The sequence below is a fragment of the Patagioenas fasciata genome, chromosome 7 (genome assembly GCF_037038585.1).
Source record: "Patagioenas fasciata isolate bPatFas1 chromosome 7, bPatFas1.hap1, whole genome shotgun sequence".
Lineage (NCBI taxonomy): Eukaryota > Metazoa > Chordata > Aves > Columbiformes > Columbidae > Patagioenas > Patagioenas fasciata.
The window spans coordinates 38466316-38491230 of NC_092526.1; the positions used below are offsets into that span (position 1 = coordinate 38466316).

Genomic DNA, 24915 nt, shown 5'->3' on the forward strand with positions numbered 1-24915 from the left:
TGGAAGATAAGGCTGCATCACTGGCTTATCATTGAGTGATGACTGACTTTCTAATAAAGTGATTTTCTTTTTTTCAAGTTCAAGCCAACCTGAGGAGAGAAGGGAGTTCAGCAAAAATAAATATTAGAGGTAAAAAAATAGCATATCTGAGTTTCAACAATGGCTCGAGTAAAGATGTAGAAAATGGAAATAAAAAAAGCTTAGGTGAGAAACTTTGTTCTGTTAGACCTGGAAGATACTTTTCTTTTAGACAAGCGTATTTTCAGGAAAGCTTTATCAATACAAGCATTGCTTAAATTCAGAGCCTTTGCAGGCCTGTCGAGCATCAGCGACAGCAAGAGCTGGATTCCCCTTGTAACACTTGTCACGCCGAGGGCAGCAGATCCGGACTTTGTCATGTACCTCTTGGGTCACCAACCGGACCATAGTGCCCCACTGCTTGCTACTTACAAAAATGCTGGCATTTGCTATGATAGTATGCCTGTATTAGCCTTTGTAACATAATAATTCAGCGTATTGAGTAGAAAGAAGTGTCTGTATTTTTTTTTAACCTATATTAGTTTTTCTGAAAAACATTATCTTACATAAACTAACTGGGGTTTGTTTTCACAATTTAATATTTTTCACAGGAAAGACTTATTGAGAAACATGTCTGAATTTAGCCAATTTAAAAGCCCTTTTCATAAAACAGAATTCTTCATTGAATGCTTTTGTGTGCTTATGCCATGATTATGCTCTGAAGTTAATGACACATTTGTTAGAGAGGCTGCCAGTTTGAATGCCTTTAGATACTGGTACAGCTGGCTGCAGAGAAGCTGTTACAGGTAAGCAAGCTGGCTGTGTTTCAAAATGAGCCACTAAAAAATGCATTTGGAATATGCTTCCATACTTTTGATTCTAAAAAACCAGGATGTGTTTAACGTCTTTTCTCCATTGAATATCTGAAACGAAATCTCTGTGGTATGGTGACGTATTTTCAGTCCAAAGCCTGAAAAAGAGATGTGGGGACTTTTTTTTATATCCCAGGAGTTTTTGAAAAAAATATCTTAGAGAAAATTTATTTTCCTTGATCTTGATGATTTGCTTGCCCAGTTCCTTGTCAAACTTTATTCTGCCCTTTTTCTTTTTCAGAGTTTGGACACGGATAAGGCAGTGGCACCAGTGAAGAGATCGCCTCTCCGTCAGGAAACCAATCTTGCCAACTTCTCGTATCGCTTCTCCATGTACAATTTGAATGGTTTGTTGAATTATTACCCCCCTCAAATATTGGTTTAGGAAAAACACCTGTTTCAGTTATGAGAACACTGTAAAAATGTAAGAGCATTTAAATACACTTCTGGTGGAGGTGAGAACGTGTTTGCTGAAGGCATTGCTTTCTCATGGCGCAGAAACTCAAGTATCCTAAAGCAGTATCTTTTACAACACCTTCTATCTGAGAATTGTAGTCCAGTGTTTGTACAGAAATACACATTCTGAGATCTGCTCTAATGGAAGAATGAATTGATGTAGATCTGTTGAACAGGAAGAAAGAGCGGCTTGCTTTATAGGGCAGGATGTGGGAATATAGCTACAGAATGCTTTCATGTTAAACAAAAATCATGATTTTCATTGTCTTAAAATAGCTTCCCCTGGTTGTAATACAGGAAGCATTAATTTAAAAGCCTGAGTATGTGTATAGTATTTTGTGGGTGGAGTATGTGTGTAGTATTTTGTGGAGTTTCTTAAGCAGTGTTGCATACTTTGCATTGCTTTAGCAGAAAATGCTTAGCAAAACACCTACACGTTTTTGAAAAGTTGAAGCATTTTATTATACAAATGTATTTTTAGATCCTGTTCACATGACAGCAGTTCAAACTTCTCACATGTAATCTGAACATGCTTCTGTGGGCAAATGTAATTAACCTAATTAGGTTGGGGGGGGGGTGGTTTTGTTTTGTTTGTTGTTTTGTTTTATTGTGATTAGACTGATCAAGTGTAGTAGTGCAAGTATCTTGTGCCTAGCAGTGAGTGGAGATTTTGTATTACAGAGGGGAAAAGAAAATACAGCTTCCTTTGCTCTCTTCTCCTCACTGTTAACTTCGATGATACAAAGTTGAGTTGCACAGACAAATGAAGTAACTCTGCATGTCCTGAAACCTCTTGTTTGTTGCAGAAGCCCTGAATCAGGGGGAGACTGTGGATCTAGATGCCCTCATGGCTGATCTCTGTTCCATAGAGCAGGAGCTCAGCAGCATTGGGTCTCATTCAGCAAACAATGCTGCGGTGAAACACCTTGCCCCAGAATCCAAAGCTCAGAAACCACCTGCTAGCCGACCTTCTGCTAAGCCCAGCAGCATGAAAGGATTATCCTCCTCATCTGGTAAGGTGACTAAACCATCACATGCCAATGTATCTTTGGACGACATCACTGCGCAGTTAGAGAAGGCCTCTTTGAGCATGGATGAGGCAGCCCAACAGTCTGTTGAGGAAGACACCAAACCGGTAGTTACTGCTCAGCACAGGAGGACAGCATCTGCTGGCACAGTGAGTGATGCTGAGGTGCGCTCAATCAGCAACTCCTCCCGTTCCAGCATCACCTCTGCAGCTTCCAGCATGGACTCCTTGGATATCGATAAGGTGACGAGACCTCAGGAACTGGACTTGACATCACAAGGGCAAGTTATCACTGAGGTAGAGTGTCATTAATTCAAGATTTTGTTTTGGTTAAGAATTTTTTTTTTCTTCAAACTCTTCTTCTTTTTTTTCCTTTTTTTTTCTCCCCTTTCCATCTCTCATGCTAACACTCCTGGCTAAACATCTTCAATGCAGTGGCACCAATTACAGATAAAGATTGCTTTTGCATGGACTGCACATGCTGTGGCTACTTCTTTCTGTGGTTTTGTCTGCAGGGAACCTTTTTAAATAATGTGTACTACGTATTTTTTAAGAGCTTTCCCCTCTTTCCTAAGCCACTCACGAATTTTAATGTTTTATAGTTAATGTTTTTATTCTGAGTAAATCTGTTGCTTTTAATTTAAATCTGAGGACTGCACAGCTGTGGAAAAAAGAAAGCACAACCGATGAAACTGCATTTCTGTTACAGTACACTTAATACCTGAAACACGTGGAGTGAGTGTCTATCTGGAGCTATACTATACTAGTATTTTGCTGCTACTTAATATTGTTGTTTAAGGTATGACAGGGAGAGCTCTTTGAAGCAACACACAGCATAGAAAAACAGTTGGGCTGGGATACAGCAATAGCAGATGTTCATTTGGGATTTTGGTGCCTTGGCGTTGCTTAATCACAGAGGAAACTAATTATATCAGTAAAAGCACAGCCAGTTTGGGAAGCATTGAAAGTGCTGGTGACTTGCGTGAGAAAATAGGAGAAATGTTCCAGTCAAATTAAAGAACTTAAACTAGAAGCTGTCTTGTAGAAATATCCTCTGAAACAGAAATCTGGCCCGTTCAAAAGTCAGTTGTGCTAATATGCATGTTCACTTTTACGGGAGGAAACTGGAACAAGCTGAGTTTATTCTCATCAATAATGAACACTAATTTGAATGAGTTGTGCTGAAAGCCTGCCTCTACCCATCTACAGCAAAGTTCAGCTGGTGTCAATGATGTAGGCTTGGTAGTCCAATGATCAACTCATCAAGGTCACACTTTAATTTCTCACCATTTTAAATAAAGATTAAAATCTATGAGAGTTTACATAAAGTTTCTTTTTGCATTAAAAATTGGTGGTCATATTTTTATTGGAGATTTGTATTGAGTGAAGCAAAAGTGAGGCAGATACAACTGTGTCCTTTTCTCTTTTGAAATTTAAAATGCAAACATTTGCATTATTGCTGTAGGCCAAAGAGTTGCAGCCAGCCTGTGACAATCATTGATTATAATGTTGTTTCCTTGTCCGTCATTTTCTGTGTTATAACAAGGCCTTTTTAAAATTATTTCTCTTATTCATCCTGATACCTCTTTTTATGTGGAATGTTAGGCAATATTGCATTTTTGCCTCTCCTCAGGCCAAAAAGATGATTTACTTGAATTAATTGCTTCTGTCAGTTGCGTAGCACAAGAAAAACTTGAATTTTGCATTTCTTAGTTTTTAAAAGTGCAAGATGTTTTCTGCAGTTGATTTTGCAGGTCTTCCCCTAGACCTCAGTCTCTCTCTTAAGGACTGATATGCTTGAGGCATCAGTAAGATTGCCCTTCTTGTCTCTCAGATTTTTCAGTTCTTCACATGGCATGAGTAATCAACAACCCACCTGCTGCACTGAAATAACTCGGTGGTGGTGAATCAAGAGACAGAGGTCAAGAAGTTGCTTTGTCTTCACAGGAAGCTAATCTCTATTGCTGCAAGTGTTGCAGTTGCTTTCTGAGCTCTTAGCCACCGTCTGCAAGGCTCAAAATTACCCCCACAAGCTTTTATGACAAAGACATGCAATAGCTGCCTTTGTAAACCTGGTGATTGCTTCTCACAGAATGTGGCTATTGTTTTTCTGCCCAGATAAATTGATAAGAATGATTCCTTTGAAGGAGGAGCTAGCCAGAAAGTGTTGGTCATTTGAGAGCCAAATTCTGTTCTCCTCTTGAGAGCAGAAACCTCTACACTCATTAACAGTGCTGCTTTGTTTTTTGCTCTGTCTGTTGGTTTTCATTTCAATAGCCTGAGGAAGATGAGAAATTTTCCCCAGGTTTACAGAATTGGTGTTCAACTAGTCAATGTTCCAACTGTTATGGAATGGGACTTTTTAGTGTGAAGCAACTTTTTCTCATCACTGATGAAAAGTGAAAAATCACATCTGTTTGGAGTTTGTGACAGGTTCTGTGGTGGTGGTTTTTAAATAAAATTTACCTTAAAAATGGGCAGAAATCCAAGGATTCTTTGGTAGAATCACTGGGAACTGACAAAGGAATTTATTTCCTTTTTCATTCATTTAGTGCCTGAAAACTATTGTTTAGAGTTTATTAATCTTCATGGCTACGTTATAAACCAAAACACCTCTTCTTAGTATGGCTGAATTCTCCCCTTCCACCCACACAGCTGACTCAAAGGTGTTGTTTCTCATGGAGGACGTACCTCTGAGGAGGTGGCCTTTGAAGATGACCTAGTGCCAATACAGGAAAAAAAGCCCAGTTTCTGTGCAGAAGCTGGGTGAGGCTATTACTTCATAGCCACAGCAGATTTGGTTTGATTTTTTGTTTGTTTTTTAATTCTTGCATAGTGCTTCAAGTTAGCTCTTTTTTCCCTGTCTTTTTGAGACTGGCTATAGTTAAGCTGACCTTTAAAATTTTTCTTTGCTGCTGTAGCTTTTGCAAAAGAGGTCAATTACTTGGCAGCTCTGCCCTTTTGATGGATCTTTTTGTTCTCTCTAGGCAGTACACGGACTTTAAAAGTCACCCTTTCTTTTGAAACCTAGTTTTGTTGGGATCGCGGGAGGAAGATGGTAACATTAAGTAAAGTGAGAGACTGTTTTAACAGGAGGGAATGCTTATCTGAAGAAGGATTAAGCTTTACAGTTATTAACTTCACTATTCTATCTTAAAAGTAATTCTGCTCTATATTTAAGAGCTCACTGACCTGAAAATGCAGGGGAATCCTATAAAAGAACTGCCATGCACTGGCCCACTGAAAGTATATATACTCTAGTACGGGGGGATCAAATGCTTTTTCACCAAGGGCCACATCAGCCTCGCAGTTGCCTTCAGAGGGCCTAATGTAATGTCTAGTATATGTTCTGACTGATAATAGTGAGAAATATTATGGAAAAGAGGTTGCAATTCCATAGCCACCAAAATGTGAGGATATGATCCTTCGGTCCATCCCTAAGTACCTAATCTATGCAATGTGCTGTCTCACCTCCTCCCTTGTGCCAGCTTTGACACTTGTTAGAACTTACTACTTTTATTCTGAGCCTCATTCTGTGTTATTTGGGTGAATTGCATAAGCTCAGAGTGATCTGATGTGTGCTGATGTACAGCAGGAGGATTGTAGCCAAGAACTGGAGGCTGGAAGGAAGAACAGGAATACACCCGTTGGTGGTAATGGATTATTTAAATCTTTTTGCCTGAGCAATTGAACAGGCACCTTAGTGTCATTTTCTTCCTAGCAGGCTGTGCTGTAGTAATTTCCTGGGGTTGAAGATACATCATCATTGTGACAGATGGTACCTCTTGGTGGTCTTGTTGGCTGGGGCCTTCCTTGTTCTCGTTCTGAATTTCTCTCTATGCCACTATCAGGAGAGTTGACTGAAATTCCCTGGGTTGTCTAAAATCGTATTTTTACTAGTTATCATCACAAATTGTATAATTTTCTCCCTTTCATAACAATTCTTTACACTTTCTCTTTGGACGCTGTGAACGTTAATGTCTTCAAAGATTGTTGCTTTGTAGTCTCACGGTCTTGTCTTGGTGGTACTAAGTGTCCTTACATTCTTGTCTTCACTGTCCTCTAAGCGTTGCTCAATAATAGAATTTTTCACCCCCCTGTAATTTTTGCTAAATTGAAATTTGTCTTTCACATAATTACTTCCCCAGTCCTTGCTTAAAAAAAATATTCTTCCTTAAATTGATAGGTTACTTATTGTCTTCTGTGCTTTTAGTTGTGTAATGAGTGACATACACTTAAAATCTTGATTTCTGCTTGTGTGGGGGTACTTTGCTTGGATGTAGACTGATGTAGTAGCATGAGTAAAGGCAGGGCAAGTGATGACTGTATGACTAACTTGTCCCTTCTGCCCACCCTTCTTACCTTTCTCCTCCTTCCTTCAGTCCCTCTACCACCAAGAAATTGTCTGTATTTTCAGTGAGCTTCGCTAGAGCAATAGAAGTAGTAGGGAGAGAACAGAGAACTGTGTTGATGATGCTCGTGTCTGACTGGTGAAAGGGTCCATTCATGGCCAGTCATTGTTGCTGTCCTGCAATGAAGAGGATGCAGATAATTTTGAAGGCTGCCCTATGGTCTGGCACAGTACAGCATCATCCCCCGCAGCACCATGGGGTTCTTTATGTCTGTAACCCAGTTTGCACAGTTGAGACATTCTGACTTACATACAGTAATGCATAATTTAGCAGTCGGTAACTCTACATGATTTTTTTTTTTGCTTTTACTTCATTGTATTTTTAGACTTGATTTGTAAGAGGTGAAATTCCTGACAGGGAATTACCAGTGCATTAAAACTACCAGTTCTTGGCTTCACTTGGCAGAGAAGGTGGCAGTATGGAGTGAGTGTGACCATTTCTTTTGGGAAAAGCAAGGGAGCGTTAGGGGCATGACAGTTAGTGATGGTTGTGACGTGAGCTCAGCACTCATAGAAACATCTGTATTGGCTCATAACTCCCGTGGGATAAAGTGAAAAGACAAGGTTCATGTTCTGTAGCAATTTTTCCTTGGTTCATATATGGACGTTTTGTCGCTAAAATAATACTTGCTACATAGTAGCATAACGCAGAAGCTTTTCTACCCGTTAAAGATTATTGTAGGTCATGTTTTATGTGTGATTACTAAATGTTATATTGTATGACAATGCAGTTAACTGTTTCTGTATGGAGGGCGATCAACCCAGAATATTTATGGGTTTGGTAGGCAATAGTATCTTAAAATAAAGTTGCATTACTGAACCTCACATACTGTTTGTAGATGATTTAAAGAACGGTTGTGGTCTATTTTAGCTCTTGGAGGAATAGAGCATTATTGGCTCTTATATTTGGGGAGCTTGAGGTTTGAGTAGTTTTCCTTATGTTCCATGTTTTTCATGGTTAGCAGCTGCTAAGGATGTTAGTCTTCGATTTGTAAGAGTAGTCACAGATACGCAACAAACAAGGCATGACAGATGTTTTTGTGTTTCTTCTAAAGATTTTTTTAAAAAATTAAATTATTTTCATTTTCTGCCAGTTCTATTATGTCTTTAGTTTTGTAAACCAAGTGTATTCTGGAGTGTTTCCAGTTATTCTTTTCCTAAGCTGAAAATAGTCAGTGGAAAGACTTAATATGAAACACAATTAGACCATCTCTTCCTCTTTCTTTTTTTTTTTTTTTCAATTGTTAGTCACAAATTATTTTAATAAGTCAACAGTGAAGGAAAGTGGTACATATCTATCATCTTGAAGCATTACTTTGGCTTCCAATGTTGTTAGCATAAGAAGTGTGAGCCGTCCAGCTCCCAAAATGTTGTTGAAATACATGCAAAATGACTCTTCGCTTGCCAGATTTTTGGAGTCTTTCAAAACATCTCCAGAGATAAACATATCAGTTTATGAAATATAAACAATACTTATGTATTTTGGTAATCAAATGTACTTGGCTGTTCATCATGAAGTTTATGCTTGACAGTTAAACAATTTTTGTCATATGATGCGCTGGAACCCAAAGATTACTAATATACTCTTCCTAATGCCTGCAAAACTAGCACTTTTTTTCCCCTCCAGTTTATACTTATGAAATCTGCAAAACAAATGACGGGAAGGGATTTTTTTGTTGTTTTTGTTGTTTTTTGTAAGAAAAGGGAGATGTTCTAAAGGTTTAAATTACTGCAAATGCATGGAATGGTAGGTTTTAAAAACTGGGTTATTAAGATTGAAAATAAGCGAAATGGAAATGAGAACCTAAACATTTTCCTTGTATTTATAAATTGTGCTTCTTTGATCAGCGTATCTGACTTATTTCATAGACATAAATTATAAATGTACCATGTATTATGTTGGTGCAAAAGAATTGTGGTTTTTGCATTGTTGAAATTTGCCATTAGATATTGAAATACATTCTTAAATGTAGTTATATTATACCTCATTTTAATACACTTCTCTCACTTTGTTTTTTTGCTACTGACTTATTACTTGCTGGTTTATGTTTAGTTTAGACTATGGAAATTATGTTAGCCAGAAAGCAAATTTAAGTGATTTTCTTATTCAAGTTCAAAATGGGTTGTAAAGTAGTGGAGACGACTCGCAATATCAACAGCATATATGGCCCAGGAACTGTTAATGAACATACAGCGCAGCGGTGGTTCAGGAAGGTTGGCAAAGGAGATGAAAGCCTTGGAGATGGGGAGTGTAGTTGACAGTGACCAATTGAGAACAGTCATCAAAGCTGATTCTCTTACAGCTACACGAGAAGCTGCTGAAGAACACAATGTTGACCATTCTATGATCTTTTGGCATTTGAAGCAAATTGGGAAGGTGAAAAAGCTGGGTAGGTGAGTGCCTCATGATCTGACTGAAAAATCAAAAATTATTCTGCGTAACAGCAATGAACCGTTTCCTGATCAGATTGTGATGTGCAATGAAAAGTGTATATGACAGCTGGCAGCGACCAACTCAGTGGTTGGACCACGAAAAACCTCCAAAGCACTTCCCAAAGCCAAACTTGCACCAAAAAAAAGTCCTGGTTACTGTTTGGTGGTCTGGTGCTGGGCTGATCCACTACAGCTTTCTGAACCCTAGCAAAACCATCCTGTCTGCGAAGTCTGCTCAGCAAATCAATGAGATGCACCGAAAACTGCAATGTCTGCAGCCAGCATCGGTCAACAGAAAGGACCTGATTCTTCTCCACAACACCACCCAACCTCATGTTGCACAACCAACTCTTCAAAAGTTGAATGAACTGGGCTACATCTACCATATTCACCTGTACTCTTTCCAACCGACTACCACTTCTTCAAGCACCTTGACAACTTTGTGCAGGAAGAACATTTCCACAATCAGCAGAATGCAGAAGATGCTTTCCAAGAGTTTGTTGAATCTTAAGGCACAGATTTTTACACTACAGGAGTAAACAAACTTATTTCTCATTGGCAAAAATGTGTTGACTGTAAAGGTTCCTATTTTGATTAATCAAGATGTGTTTGAGCCTAGTTATAATGATTTAAAGTTCACGGTCCAAAACCGCAGTTACTTTTGCACCAACCTAATAACTTTTTTTCATGTAGGTCACTAATTAAAGTCTAGCATGAACCATAAAACATGTATGAATGTGTTTATTCTCTGGGTTTGCCTGTCAGTGTTGTCTCACACTGATGAATAAGCTTAAAAGTTTCCTCCCTGGGAGGAACAGCAAAATGGGCAGTGTGATGCATGACTGTCTCCAGCAAAGTTGTACTGTATCACTTAGAATTTTACTGCAGTATACTTGTGCTGTTTTTCCCACTGTGTTCTTCTGGAGATACCAAACACTTGATTGTTTCTGTTTTCCAGCTGTTGTGACTTTTTAAGATGTGGGCACACAGTTCAAGGTTAATCAGCCTTCACTTTCCAGTTGCAGTAGACTCTTGGCTGTTGTGAGAACAGAATATGAGCTGGTGGCAGTCAGCTGAGCTGGTATCCTCTGAAAATGGTTAGACTGCTGTGTGTGCATGTACATGTGCTGTTTAATTAGTAATGCTAACAGTAGAACAGCTGCTGGTGCTGATGGAAGCTCTCTGAAGTCCAGTGACCTTTTTAATCCTTTTAGCTTCCCCTCCTGCCTCTTTAAATGTGTTGATTAGAGAAGTCAGTATCACAGATTTCGTCAGTTGGAGAAGCCAGTTTGAATTGGGTGCTAAATAACCATATGTAAAGATAAATCTCACTGTTTCGTGATGGTTCCACAGCACTTTAGAAAAATACTTGTGTTTATGATAGGAAAAAATACATCATTAAAACAGGCAAGCTATGAAAAAGGTTGCTTAAAAGTTGGAACTCTTGCTAGAATCATCTACAAGGGGAAAAATACCATAGATCATTGACCAAGTAAATCTAGGCAGCATACCTCTCAGAAGAAGCAATCTTGGACCAGGCCACTAGAACTGAGTTGAGAAATGAGAGTTCTTGCCTTATGATGATACCGAATTTTGTCAGAAGCACTGCAGGGAGTTGCATGTTTTGCTTGCACTTTCCAGTGAAGATATCATTCTACAAGTTGTGATTAATGGAACTTTTAAAACAGGCAAATTTTTTTGTAGATACACCAGTCCACTTAAAACCAAGACAAACTCCTTTACTTTTTCTGCAACATCTAATTAGATTAGGGAAGAGAAATACTACATCTGTAGGAAATTAGCAACAGATTACTCGTTTGTCCTTCAAGTTGCCAAAAATTCAATTTGGAACAGATGACAAAAGTTAAGAACACAGCAGCTGATTGTGGAACATTAAACTCTTGAAATGAGAAAAGAACTTATGCAGTTTTCTTCAGTTATATATGCTTCCAACCTATAGGATGAAAACTAGGGTTTGTGAGGTTTGTAGACGAGTCTGAACCCCAACAGTAGGCCTTAATGTTCTGAAGAAACAACTGGGAACTGGCCTTGTAACAGTGTCACTGTGTGCTAGTTAGTGTTTAGGCTGTTATTGTAAAATAAATGTTGTCTGCAGATGCAAAGCAAAGTCTTCATTTTTATTTAACCAAATTTACAGCCTTGGTTACAGTTTCCCGTGTTGGACATTTACTAGTATCTTGTTTGTAAAAGTTATTCAAGATTTTAGACCAGCCACATCAGTGGTTTGCTTTATGAATGCAGGTTTAATTTTTATCATATGGCTTATCTGCTTTTAACCAATAGTATAGATTCGTGACTTTTAAACTGCCCAGCTGTGTATACCTGTTCTCTTCTAGTGATTGATCTTTGGATAATGTGATGTCTACAATCATTTCTTTAGGACTGATTCAGAGTTCAGAGTTCAACAGACATATAAGCAAATGTTACTTAATACAGTTACTACTTAGTGTAACAAGCAGCAGATTCAAACAAAACCAGTTAAAGCTACATGCACTTTTATTCTTTAAGGCATCAAAGCAGCTAAGATACCTATTTTCTGTGCTACAGGTAAAGCCTTTCACAGGAGGAAGTATCCAATATTCTAACTAATGCAGTTATGCATGAATTAGTCTTAATAAAGTGTAGGTATTTTTTTTTCTGTCTTTTGTCTTTTAGTCTTCCACTTAATGCCTGTCTTTTTAGACAAATCAGATGTGGTCTGATTTTCTGTGAAATTAACTCTGTCTTATTGACTTTTCCCAGTTATGTGTTGTTTTTCTTTTGGGAAAATGCCACTGCTTGATACCTCCTCCCTGCAGACAAACTTTGTTTGGGATTTTGTTTGATTTATGCTAATTTATGTCCATGCTACTGCTGAACTGGGCAGTCTTGCCCCATCTTGTGCTGGCGCTAGTGTTTGTGCAGCTGCCCGGTGATTTGGATCAGCTTGTGGTCTCCCTGAAAAGTAATCCTTCTGAACTAGTTGATCATTGATCCACTGGGCCACATGGTCAGAATCACTGCTGTCCGCACAAAAGCGATGTGAGAGCACATGACTGGGGGGAGATCAGGACTGCCTCTTTTTTTGTGGCTGTTAAGTCTTTCTTAAAACCAGTAGTGAAACTGAGCTTGAACTGAAATGTTTGCTGGCTTTTGCAACCCTTTCTGTCCTGCTGTGTCCCATGGACCTCGTGTTTGACATCATAAACTGACCTGGGAGGTACATGGACTGGCAAATAGTGCAAAAGTTTCTTACCTTGAAATGTCCACAGTTGTGTTTCTTAAATTGCAATTCCAGTAGGTTTTGACTAACTGCCAGAACTGACATGAAGTTATAAGGACCCCCTTGTAGTTAAGAAATACTTGCTGTTTTACTGTTTGTTCGCTTAAAAAAAAAAAAAAAAAAAGAAAAAAAAGAAAAGAGAGAAGAGTTAGGAAATTCCAGTTGTCTGCGGTGAAATGGAGCTGCACGAGTTCCAGGAGGAGGGTTTGCCGCTTGGGAGCACAGACGAATAGCTCCAGATCCCCACTTCCTGTGTTGCGCTCCAATGTGTTCTGCAGCAGCCAAGCGTTGCAATTTCAAGAAGGCTGTTACGCTGTTCCACCATGGACCCAAACATTCTCAAACTTGACCAATCTTTTCTTCAGAGTTAGTAGTGTAGAGTCCATTGAAGGTCTGGGCATTGCTCTGTGAGAGGATGTATCCTTGAGATATTTTTAATTGTGATGCTTCAGACTTCACTGAGACTTCGTGGACTGCAGTTTTAATTCTGAAGGCTTATGCTTAGATAAATTTGGGTAACTTCCCATGGGAAAGCACAAAGCCAGTCTTTGAGGATGCCCCTGCCAATAATCATTTTCATGGTCAGATGTACAGAGATTTTTTAAAAAGTGTGTTTTAAATGAAATGCACCTCCCTTTCCTCCCCTGGAAATACTTTGTCTAATGTAAATGACTAGTAATTATCCTGTAACAGTAGCCCATCATGGAAAATTCCTGTCTTAGTGGTTAAAGCTTGGAAAAAATTTTTATAAGCAATTGAAACCACATCTTGTATGTTGAAGTATCAGGCAGCTCTGTTATCTGATGCTGCTGCTTCAATTTCTAAGTGTCCGTTTTCCTTTCCTGAGGTTTTGAAGAAACTGTAACACCTTTTACATCTGTCAAACCTTAACTGTGTAACCCAGTTATCAAAATTAACATGCCTGAAACAAATAATTCTGTACCTTTGACAGAAAAGGAGCAGGTATTGGATGATGCACTGGGAATCTTAGGGCCTCTGCTTTTTAGTAGCGTAATATTCTATTTTTGATCTCTTAACAGCTTCACACTAATAAGTTTGTCACTCCCATGAACACTGTGTCCTGAGACACAACTTTGGTGGTTTATATTTGTCGTTCTTGGTTTTGTTTTGTTTTTCTCCTTCCCTTACTGGAGATTATGGAAATGCAGAAGTACTTCCTCTTCGTTTCTTTTTAAATGAATTACAGTATAAGGATACTGAGAGATCTAAAATAATATGACCAACTGAAATAAGACAAATCTCTACTAAATGGACATTCCTCTTATACGCACTTAGTAATTGTGAGCAGAGTGCATTATGTTAATTATTGGTATGGAGGAATTTACCTGGGAAGCATATAAGCTTGTATAAAATTATTATGTGGGTTTTTTTTTTCTGTTTATAGTGTTTAGAGAATTTAGGTCTCAGTTGTTGGCTTAGTGAACAAGTGGGTATGCAAATAGGATGTTAGCTGCATTTATTTTCTGATTTGTTTCAACAAAGGTAGAAAACATGTATTGTGTGTGCTTGCAGATGCTTCACTGAAGTGCTTTAGCCTGAGATTGACTCTTTCCCCTCTCACTGTGGTTGAAAAGATACTTGTATCCTATTTCCTCCTCCCTTCCCATAGGAGAAAGCCTGAATCTCCTTTTGTCTTCAAATCATTGATCATTTTGTCCATAACAAGTTTGGATGAGGGACATTACAGCTTCTTAATCTATTTTTGTTTCCTTTGCTTAAGTCACTTGTCATCACTGCCTTTTTCTTTCCTCTTCTGAGCAATAATAAAACCTTTCTTTCTCCCCCTCTCTTCCCCTCTTCCCCTTCTGCATCCTTCCCTCCCCATTTTTCTACATTTTTTTACTGTTTCTATGGGACATTCCATCAATCAGTCCAAGCATCCCTTTAACTTTCCAGAAGAAGCTGAATTGGCTCCCGTAAGTTGTTATTACATGTTTATATGGCTTCATTTTTTGTTAATAGGTGGGTCAATTTGCGTGCAACAGAAAAATCACATTAGTGACTTGAGTTTAACTCTTTAGTATCCCAGCATTGCAGTAAGGTAACCGTGTATATCCTTACAGTCAAGCTTTATAGTTTTCTTGAAGTTGATCATTGCCTATTTTCTAGTTATTAATTGGGCAAGACTACTTAAGATACACTTTTTTTTCTGAAGGACGATTGCTCTCAGCAGTCATAGTCATAGAATAGTATCATAGAACCACTTATGTTGGAAAAGACTTTAAAGATCATCAAGTCCAACCGTAAACCTAACACTACCAAGTCCACCACTAAACCATGTCCCTAAGCACCACATGTCTTTTAATTATCTCTAGGGATGGTGATACAACAACTCCTCTGGGCACCTGTTCCAGTGCTTGATGACCCTTCTGGTGAAGAAATTTTTCCTGATATCCAATCTAAATCTCTCCTGGTACAACTTAAGGCCATTTCCTCTTGTCCTATCGTTTGTGCCTTGAGAGAAGAGACCAACAACCACCTTGCTACAACCTCCTTTCAAGTAGTTGTAGAGAGTGATAAGGTCTCCCCTCAGCCTCCTTTTCTCCAGACTGGACAACCCCCATAGCAAAGGAAAGCAAAGGAAAGCAAAGAAAAGCAAAAACTGGGGTTTTTAATTAAGATGTTCAACATTTTCTATTATGTGCTCTTATACATGAACACATAATCTCAAAGAGATTGTGTCCTGGTTTTGTTAAAAACAAGACCGGTTCTCTTGTAGTGATTTTTGTTTCAGCTAAGTTTTTCTGGGTGGTTGCACTTCTCTGAATTTTAGGCTGCATATTTTTCCTAGGATGCTGTACTTGGTGCTGATAAGAGACCAACGCAATGCTGAAGAAGCTCGTGTTTAGATTTATTACTATGGTAGCCAAGAAAGACTGATAAGTTTTTCCACGTTCCATTGAGAGAGGGGTGTGTTTGAGGAGGGGTGGATGGAACAGGTGACTAGAACTGACCAACGGAAGTATTGCATCCCATAATTGTCATACCCACTATGTAAGAGGGTGATGATGAGGGTCATGCTCTCTGTGATCATGGCCAGCATCTAGAGAGGACCCTGTCTGTCTGCCTGCGATCCCAAGGCCCTGCATCCTGCAACCAGGTTCCGGTTTTGCTGTGCAGTCCTGCCCATGACTTCCTGGGTCCTGAGCTGCACCTGCTGGAGCCACCAGCTCCGCACACCCAGCTCTGCTGCTGGAGTGACGCCAGCTCCACATCCAGCACTTGAGACTGGTTTTGTATATTTTGTATATATATTCTCTATTTATTAGTAGCATTAGTAAAAGCCCTTAAAACTCTCCAACTTGAAGTCTGAGTCTCTCGTCCTTTCCCCTTATCTTTCCTATCATCTTTCCAATCTAAAGGAAAAGGGGTGGCGGGAAGTGAGGGGTAACAGGGAGCGTACGCCACGGTTTATTGCCGCCTTGCCTTAAACCTTGACAGATTGCAAAGTGAAGTTTCAGTTCTCGTTTCCCATCTTTGTTCCCCTTTGGGACAAAATTATAAAAATTAGGCTTACACTATTTTAAATTCTTGAGTTCTCTTTTGAATATAGTGGATTCTAGTTCTTTAAGCTGGAGTCTAAAGAATTCAATGTACTGATGTAGTTGAAATGCAAGCTGTAGTAGTTGTGTTTTCAACAAAGTTCTGTTATTGGATAGTTTTCCTCGTTTCAGTGTATTTCATAAGGGACAGAAGGAGTCTTTAAAAAAAAATTGTCGTGTTTCTCAACTGTTGTATTAAATCTAAAACAGTGGCACAAGAGTGCCACCAGCTGGTTTAATTAGATGTGTGTATTATGTGAAATTTTTAGAGTTTTGCAAGAAATGTGGCAAGATATTTATGTACACAAGTCCTCAGTATCTTGTAATTTTTTTTTTAATGTACTGAGGTAAGTTATTCTGTTGTACATACCTTGAGTGAAGGATGGCTTCGAACCTACATGTAATATTTAATCAAAAAGAAGTTTTTCTATTTAACATATTTAACGCATTAAAACAATAAAAATACCTTAGAAGATTGCCAGGTCATCTTCTTCTTACTTGTCCCACCCAGGTTTTGCTCATTATATGTAAATTGACAGCATAGAGAACAGATTTGTCACTCTTCTTACTGTATTGTGCTGTTTTTAAGCGCTGCATATATCCATTCCAAGCCACTACCTTAAAATTCCAGGAATTAGATACAACGCTGTCTCTTTGCAATGAGATGGAATCTTTCTAAATTTGTCTCACTTCGGTACCAAGCAATAATCAGGTGTGTAACAACAAGATGAATCAGTGTTCGATATGAACATGATTGTCAAGGTTTTGCAAAAATATGCAAGTAGAATTGAAGAAATGAGGCAATATGTATATTGATGGACTGATATATTGTGGACTGATGGCCTGCTACAGTTGCTTCCTTCAGAACCGAAAATCCGTGCATTACTTACTCTCTGCAAAAAATAATTCTGCTCAGTAATTTGGTGTTAGAAATAATTTTTGTGGTGTTTTTGTTTGGTTGTGAGGTTTTTTGCGGTGTTGGTTTTGGTTTATTTTCCTTTTTTTTTTGGGTTGGGGGGATGTGCTTCTTTTTTTTCCATTTTTGAAATTGGCTTTCATCCCAAGACCTCACAACCTCAAGAATTAAGTCACAGAATCACAGAATGTCAGGGATTGGAAGGGACCTCAAAAGATCATCCAGTCCAATCCCCCCGCCGGAGAAGGAACACTTAGATGAGTCAACCCACTGAACTTTTCATAAGTTAACTGACAAGGATAATAGGAGAGAAAATCTTGAGGTTTTGGCCATATAGAGGATTACTTGTTGTTTAGTACAGTGCAACCAATTATGTTCTGAAAATCTCAAAGGTATTTTCTTTTTCCTGGTAGTCCTTCTGTTCTATCATGTTCAGCAAACATGTTTTGTAGACGTAGGTTGGTGATGGGTATGACAATGTTTCAGCATTAAAAAAGCTTGCTGGCATAAGCAGCTACTTTGTATTTAAGAGGAGTAATGCATTGGGTTCTCTGAAGACGCTGAAATGCAATATGCAACAGCTGGTCCATGAACTTCTGCTATTTAGGCCTGAAGATAACGGATGTTACATTCCTGTCTTCAAAGAAAGGATATAGGAAACCTTTGAAATCCAAAATGTAATTTAGAAGGCTATATTCTATGCTTTTATAAACATCAAGGCTAGCTGCGTTTGCTTAATGACACAAGAAAACTAGTTAATTCTTGTTGTCCTAACAGCACCTCGGACTTTTAAACGTTAATGTTAATTTTACTCAAATGTAGTTTTGTATGTTATGATTATCCATACCAGCCTAAAGTTCATTATGGAGACATTAATAGACTTATTTTTTTGGTTTTTGTTAGTTCTGATATTTTGATCATCCTGCCCATTTATCAGTGTGAGAATGTCTCTATACTTTATTCTGTGCACAGCTAGCTGGTTTGTCATCCCTTGAGGGAGGTATACATTTTACATTATAGAACATTAATGCTTTGATCAGCATATCTTTTATATAATTTTTTGAGGATTATTTATTATTCTTAGTGTCCATAGTTACAGCATGACTTACAATAACTGCCGCTGGGACTTAGAGTAGAAAACAGTCCCAAACCATCATCATTGCAATATCATCTTGTACTTCATGTATAAAATGAGTTTAAAACATAGTTTTCCTATTTTTAATAGTTTTCTTTTGACTATTTTTTTTTTCTGTGCAGGTCTTTTGAAGTAAATTGAGTTTCTGAAACTTAGTTCAAAGTCCGTTCCATATTATGAGGAAGCACTAAACCATAATCCAGTAGCTTTTTGTGTATTATGTAACAATCGGCCCAAAAAGAAGTGATTTTTGGCATGAAAATAAGTTGCAAGCATATTCAGTACTTCATGGTAGGCTTCTTATTTGCTTTTTTTAGGGAAGGAAGAGTGTCTTCTGAAGATCGTAGAGAAACAAACTTAGTGAAGTCCAGTCTCCAGCATAGCCAGTGCACTAGCCTGTCCCTTGTTACTGTTGTGAAGTCTCATAGCATGGTGTATATGTTTATATCGGCAGATTCTTCCCTTAAACAGTTTCTGTGCAAGTGCAAATGACATGATTTGATGATGTGACAAGGAGAAAAATTTCTTATTGCCTCTTAAGGATCCTGCTCAGCAGGCTATGGTATTTTGAGTTCTGCCTGAGCACTGGTGGTGTTAGATTAACTGGGAATCTGAAGTGGAGTCTGGCTCTGTGTTCATCATTTAAAATAGCAAAGTATAAGTGTTTGTTTTAAAATTCTTTTACTGATTGAGTGGTTTTATAGATCCTCCTTTTAGTAGAAAATCTTAATATCTTCTAATGCCTATTGCTTTTTCTGCTCATTCTAACTCTTGGACCTCTCCAGAACTGCAGAATGTGTTATGTTGTGGGAAGGAGCTGTGCATGAAAGGTGTCTGACAAAGAACTGTTGCCTTCCTGTTTCTAGGTGTCTGTCCAGTTCAAAGTCACAGAGGTAGTTGTCATCACACTTTTATTTCACACTTTACTGGCCAACACCTGTTCCCATGAAATACCATCATTCTTGATTTCCAGAATAACTGTCTTGTGGTCATCTGTTTTTATATTTTGCTGCAGGTCTGGAAAGCGGTATTAGCAAAGTCCTTAGTGGTTATTATTTTGTAGGAAATATGTGGCATTCCCATTTCTGGATAGAATAAAAGCTCCCTAAAGGAGAAAAGATCCACTGTACTTAAATGCAAGATGGCAACAGCCAAAATGGTAGGAAGAAGGTTAAATGATCTACCTTGAGCTTCTCTGTAGGAGAAATGGTCTCCAACAAATAGTATTTCCTTTAAGGAGAGATTCACTATCCTCGCTTTATCCTGACACTGGTTTTGACTGATAGGCTAAGGAGAGAATGTGGCTAAACCCTCAGGAAGAGGCTACAAATGTACATTGTAATATTCTTTCTACTGCAGTGGTCCATTCACCAAGAAAAAGTGACCCACTTGTCTTTGGATCCTTGTATATGTTTTTGAGCTTTGAGTTGAACCAACCAATTTATTCCAGAAGTTCTGTAGTAATATGTTGTAATGAGACCATTCTAAACTGACTTTGCATGAAGTTAGAGCAAGCATGAAAGGATGCAATTCAGAGTGAAAATACACCTAGCAGGAATCATAAAACAAGGATCAGTCTGCCTTCAGGTTAAGCAAAGCTGGATCATTAACCAGCAATGTTCGCATTGCCTCAGGTTTGCTTGGACTGAGTGAATGAACTGTTCTTTAAATAACAACCTTTCTTAAGTATCTTTGAAGTTGCTGGAAATCCTCTGTGTGTAGAAAATGCAGAGTGTATTGGTTCATCAGTCCCCTAATGTGATTATGTATGTCAGAACGTCTAATCTGAGAATTCTCTATGACCATAAACAATGCATGAGACCTTCTAATTTTACATGGTCCTGCATCACAAAGCTCATCATTGCGTACCTGAGGCGTGAAAAATTTGTCACTAGGCAGCACTGCTGTGCTACTAAAACATAGGATGTAGACACAGACAGTAATTAATCTGCAGGCCAAAAACCCTTCATTCAGTCTGTAGCACAACCTGTGTCTGTATTCATGGCTAAGTACCAGGTGGAGCTTGGGCTGGAGCCTAAGTTTGAATTCTGATGCTGTGTCGAGTCTTTGCTGACTGGTAACTTTTAAAGCCTGCTAGAGATCCTTAGTTACTTATCCCAGGATAAGAAGAGATGGGGGTTTCTGTTAATTCTGCTGATTCTTAAAAAAAGAGTCTAGTAGGCTGCTCAGATGTCGTGCTTTGTTCTGTATAGCATTGGACCAATGGACACAAATAAGGCGGAGACAGACACAGCCACATGAGACAAAATTTGTAGTACAGTGGTGGTACACAGGAGATATATTAATACTTAATGTTCTTGTTAATTGCCACAGTATTAACCTAATTTCCTTAGCAGACTCGTGACTGTGTTACTATGTTGTTCTGTAAATTCCTGTGGGCTCATGGTTTTATTGTTCCTCTATAGCAGATGCTATAATGGCCCTGTTAACTGTCCTTAACCGATTTTTGCCTTTTGAGAAGTCTTTCTCTACTGGCTGCTAACTGATTTTGCTTCATCTGTTTAAACAGATAAAAACACACTTTCTGCTAATTTCTCTTCCAAGAGAAATAAATTGATTATTTCTACCTTCTTGGATGATATAATTTGGACTGTACAAGAGAAGAGAAACTTAAGTACTTTTTTAATAATCATAATAATAATGATAGTAATAACAGTAAGTCAGATTTGGATAATGGTAGCATCTTTTTTCTTTAACTGTGGAAGCAGCAGCCAGTGTAGAAAGCATGAAACTAGTTCCTTGTCTCCAGGATGACCAGTTTTTAGTGGCTTTATATTTGTGTAACAGAAGTAGAATGTTCAGTTTTAGAAGACTGGACAGGATTTTGAAAAGCATTTGAAGTGCATGTTTTATAGTTCTAAATGTCTTTTAAAATAAGTTCTCTTGCAGAAAAGAAACGACTAGCAGGTAAGCAAAACTTCTTAATTCTATTGTGTGACATTTTTTACAGGAGAAGCTTAAAATTGTGTCCTGTATTTGCACAACTGCTTTTGTGTTAGTGTGTTAGGCTCATAGTATTTGGGAATGTTCACATTTTTATGGGGGGGAATAAAGTGATGGCGTAGGTTTTTTTTTCCTTAAACTCAACTCCGTCTTCTGTAATCAAGACACTATAAAATTACTATGCTGACTTCTCTTGACTTTTGTTCTCTCTCTTTCTTTCTGCACAAGCACTCCTATTTGGACAGGGAAACCTCCCTCCTTCTGAGAAACATTGCAGGAAAGCCTTCTCATTTGCTGACCAAGGTGATGCTTCTTCTTTCCACCTGTATGTGACTATTTCTGTGTAGAAAGAATGCTTTTGGTGTGTGCTGTGCTCCTCCCACCCCTGCCCATTCCAGGAACTTGTGCATGTATTTACATGATTTACCTGATTATCCAAGGTGCTTTTAAAGGCTGAATTTTATTGTTTGTTTCTGCAGATCTATCAAAATGCTTGAGTTCTTGGCAAATACTTAATAGCCATGTCAGCAAGCAAAATGACTTAGCTGAAAAGGAAATGCACTGAGCTAGTTCTTTTGGAAGCTCTTTTGTTTCTATTCCCATTCACTACTTTAAAAAAAAGATCACAGCTGTGGATTGTGTGTGGGAGTATTCAATACTGTCAAAAGGCAGTAGTATCCTTAAAATAAGTTCACTTGCTGTATTGAAGATAAACTATAGTAAGTAATGAGAGTTTTTTTAACATTTTGAATGCTGTCTTGATATAATGTGTGGAGAATACCTAGTAAGACAGTGGTATAATGAAATGGGTATGTACAAATCCTGATTATAAATTCATTCTCTTCACAGGGAAGAGGTCAGTAATATACTAAGTCCACAAGTTGCCATTCGGTTTAAGAATTAAATTTTCTATACGTATTTCCTTTTGAAGCTAGAGTAGGAGGGATGGAGCAATCTATAAATCTCTGATGAAAAAACAAGCTGGGATGAAGAGCATAGAGCTTCACATTGTTGAGAAAACTTTGAATGTTCAGTAGCTGAGGTGTCAGATATATCTGATGCTGCCACCTACTGCAAACCACTCCTTGGATTATTTTTCTCTAGAGGAGAAACCTCAGGCAAGCCTGAAGTTCCAAAATGTATCTTGGCAACTTCAAAACAATAAGGATGATGTTTGCTCAGCATAAGTGGTCTGAAGTAGTCTGTATTTTCCAATAAATGCATAGAACTAGTTTACTGCTTTTTCTTAAATGCATCAACATGTTTCTCAAAATACTCAGCATGCATCTTGACAACAGACTTTCAGGCTGTCTTCTAGAGAAATATAAACAGCCAAAACCAAGTAATTTTCTGCTCTTGTGATTCTTTTGCTTAAAATTAAAGGTCCATACCTCTTTCCCCTCCAGCAGCTTCTGGCCCCCGCATCCCCAACAAAGCTAACAGCCACCAAACCAGTACAGCTTGCTTGATCACAAATAGATTAACAACGGCTGTGGCACAAACAGAAACCATCATTTTCTCTCTTTCATCTCCATGTGTTTTCATATCCTCCCTTCTGGTCATTTTTATACAGGATGAGTGTTTGTTCGCATATGGAACTTAAAACAACGCACAAAATATTGTCTGTGCCACATGACCATGAGCTACCTCATATCAGTGATTCTAATAGACTCCTGAACATTTGGATTTATAAATCTTTTTCTCAGCTTATTAGACTTTGTAGCCCTTAGAGTCAAGGAAGGGAGCCAGGAGACCTGTGTGGTTGAATAGGGATCTGTTGGGTATGCTCAAGCAGAAGAGGAGAGTTTACAGGTCATGGAAGCAGGGGCTGGCCACTTAGGAGGAATATAAGGCTGCTGTTAGAGGATGTAGGAAGGCAGCTAGGGTAGCCAAGGCCTCCTTAGAATTACAGCTGGCGAGAGGGGTCAAGGACAACAGGAAGAGCTTTTTCAAATGCATAGCAGATAAAACCAACACCAGAGGCAATGTAGCCCCACTGATGAACGAGGTGGGTGCCCTGGTGACAGAAGATACAGAGAAGGCGGAATTACTGAATGCTTCTTTGTCTCTGTCTACTCTGCTGGAGGCTGTCCTGGGGAACCCTGTACCCCTGAGACCCCGGATGAAGCCAGGTCAATGGAGGAGTTTGCTTTAGTCGATGAGGACTGGGTTAGGGAGCAGTTAAATAGTCTGGACATCCATAAATCCATGGGTCCGGATGGGATGCACCCACGGGTGCTGAGGGAGCTGGCTGAGGTCATTGCTGGACCGCTCTCCATCATCTTTGCCAAGTCTTGGGAAACGGGAGAGGTGCCTGAGAATTGGAGGAAAGCAAATGTCACTGCAGTCTTCAGAAAGGGCAAGAAGGAGGACCCGGATAATTATAGACCGGTCAGCCTCACCTCCATCCCTGGGAAAGTAATGGAACAGCTTGTCCTTGGTGTCATCTCAAGGCATATCAGGGATAAGAAGGTCGTTAGGGGCAGTCAGCATGGCTTTACCAAGGGTAAGTCATGCTTGACCAACCTCATAGCCTTTTATGAGAATGTAACAAGGTGGATGGATGATGGTAGAGCGGTGGATGTGGTCTACCTTGACTTCAGCAAAGCGTTTGACAGTCTCCCACAGCATCCTAGTTACTAAGTTGAGGAGGTGTGGTCTGGACAATAGAGTAGTGAGGTGGACTGCAAACTGGCTTAAGGAGAGAAGCCAGAGAGTCGTGGTCAATGGGTCAGAATCCAGTTGGAGGCCAGTATCTAGTGGAGTGCCTCAGGGGTCAGTACTGGGGCCAATATTATTCAATATATTCATTAATGATTTAGACGAGGGAATTGAGTGTACTATCAGCAAGTTTGCTGATGACACTAAGCTGGGAGGAGTGGCTGACACGCCAGAAGGCTGTGCTGCCATCCAGAGGCGTGGACAGGCTGGAGAGTTGGGTGGGGAATAACCTGATGAAATTTAACAAGGGCAAGTGTAGAGTCCTGCATCTGGGCAGGAACAACCCCAGGTTCCAGTATAGGTTGGGGAATGACCTATTAGAGAGCAGTGTAGGGGAAAGGGACCTGGGGGTCCTGGTGGACAACAGGATGACCATGAGCCAGCACTGGGCCCTTGTGGCCAGGAAGGCCAGTGGCATCCTGGGGTGTATTAGAAGGGGGGTGGTCAGTAGATCGAGAGAGGTTCTCCTTCCCCTCTACTCTGCCCTGGTGAGACCTCATCTGGAGTATTGTGTCCAGTTCTGGGCCCCTCAGTTCCAGAAGGACAGGGAACTGCTGGAGAGAGTCCAGCGTAGGGCAACAAAGATGCTGAAGGGAGTGGAGCATCTCCCTTATGAAGAAAGGCTGAGGGAGCTGGGGCTCTTTAGTTTGGAGAAGAGGAGGCTAAGGGGGGACCTTATTAATGTTTACAGATATATAAATGGTGAGTGCCATGAGGATGGAGCCAGGCTCTTCTTGGTGGCAAATAATGATATGACAAGCAGTAATGTGTTCAAGCTGGAACACAAGAGGTTCCACTTAAATTTGAGAAGAAACTTCTTCTCAGTGAGGGTGACAGAGCACTGGAACCGGCTGCCCAGGGAGGTTGTGGAGTCTCCTTCCCTGGAGATATTCAAAACCCACCTGGACTTGTTCCTGTGTAACCTCACCTAGGCATTCCTGCTCTGGCAGGGGCATTGGACCAGATGATCTTCTGAGGTCCCTTCCAATCCCAAACATACTGTGATACTGTGAGTCAGGTGCTTATGGTGAGCTTGCTGGTGTTCATGATGTTTTTGTTAGCTCGGATCAGGACTGTCAGTAGAGCTGAGCCTTCTGATTACCGAGCACACAGTCC

General features: G+C 39.4%; 1 protein-coding gene across 5 annotated transcripts in view; it reads left to right on the forward strand.

Annotated features, from left to right (window-relative positions):
• RAPH1 (Ras association (RalGDS/AF-6) and pleckstrin homology domains 1) overlaps nucleotides 1–24915 on the forward strand; it is a 91592-nt gene that overhangs the window by 33852 nt on the left and 32825 nt on the right. For 4 of the 5 annotated variants that reach the window (XM_071811473.1, XM_071811472.1, XM_065840450.2 and 1 more), the window contains 3 exons: nucleotides 1132–1237; nucleotides 2153–2670; nucleotides 21307–21381. In XM_071811473.1, the coding sequence (XP_071667574.1) occupies nucleotides 1132–1237; nucleotides 2153–2670; nucleotides 21307–21381 (699 nt within the window). The remainder of the gene's footprint in view (nucleotides 1–1131; nucleotides 1238–2152; nucleotides 2671–21306; nucleotides 21382–24915) is intronic. The other variant, XM_071811474.1, reaches the window with a different exon arrangement.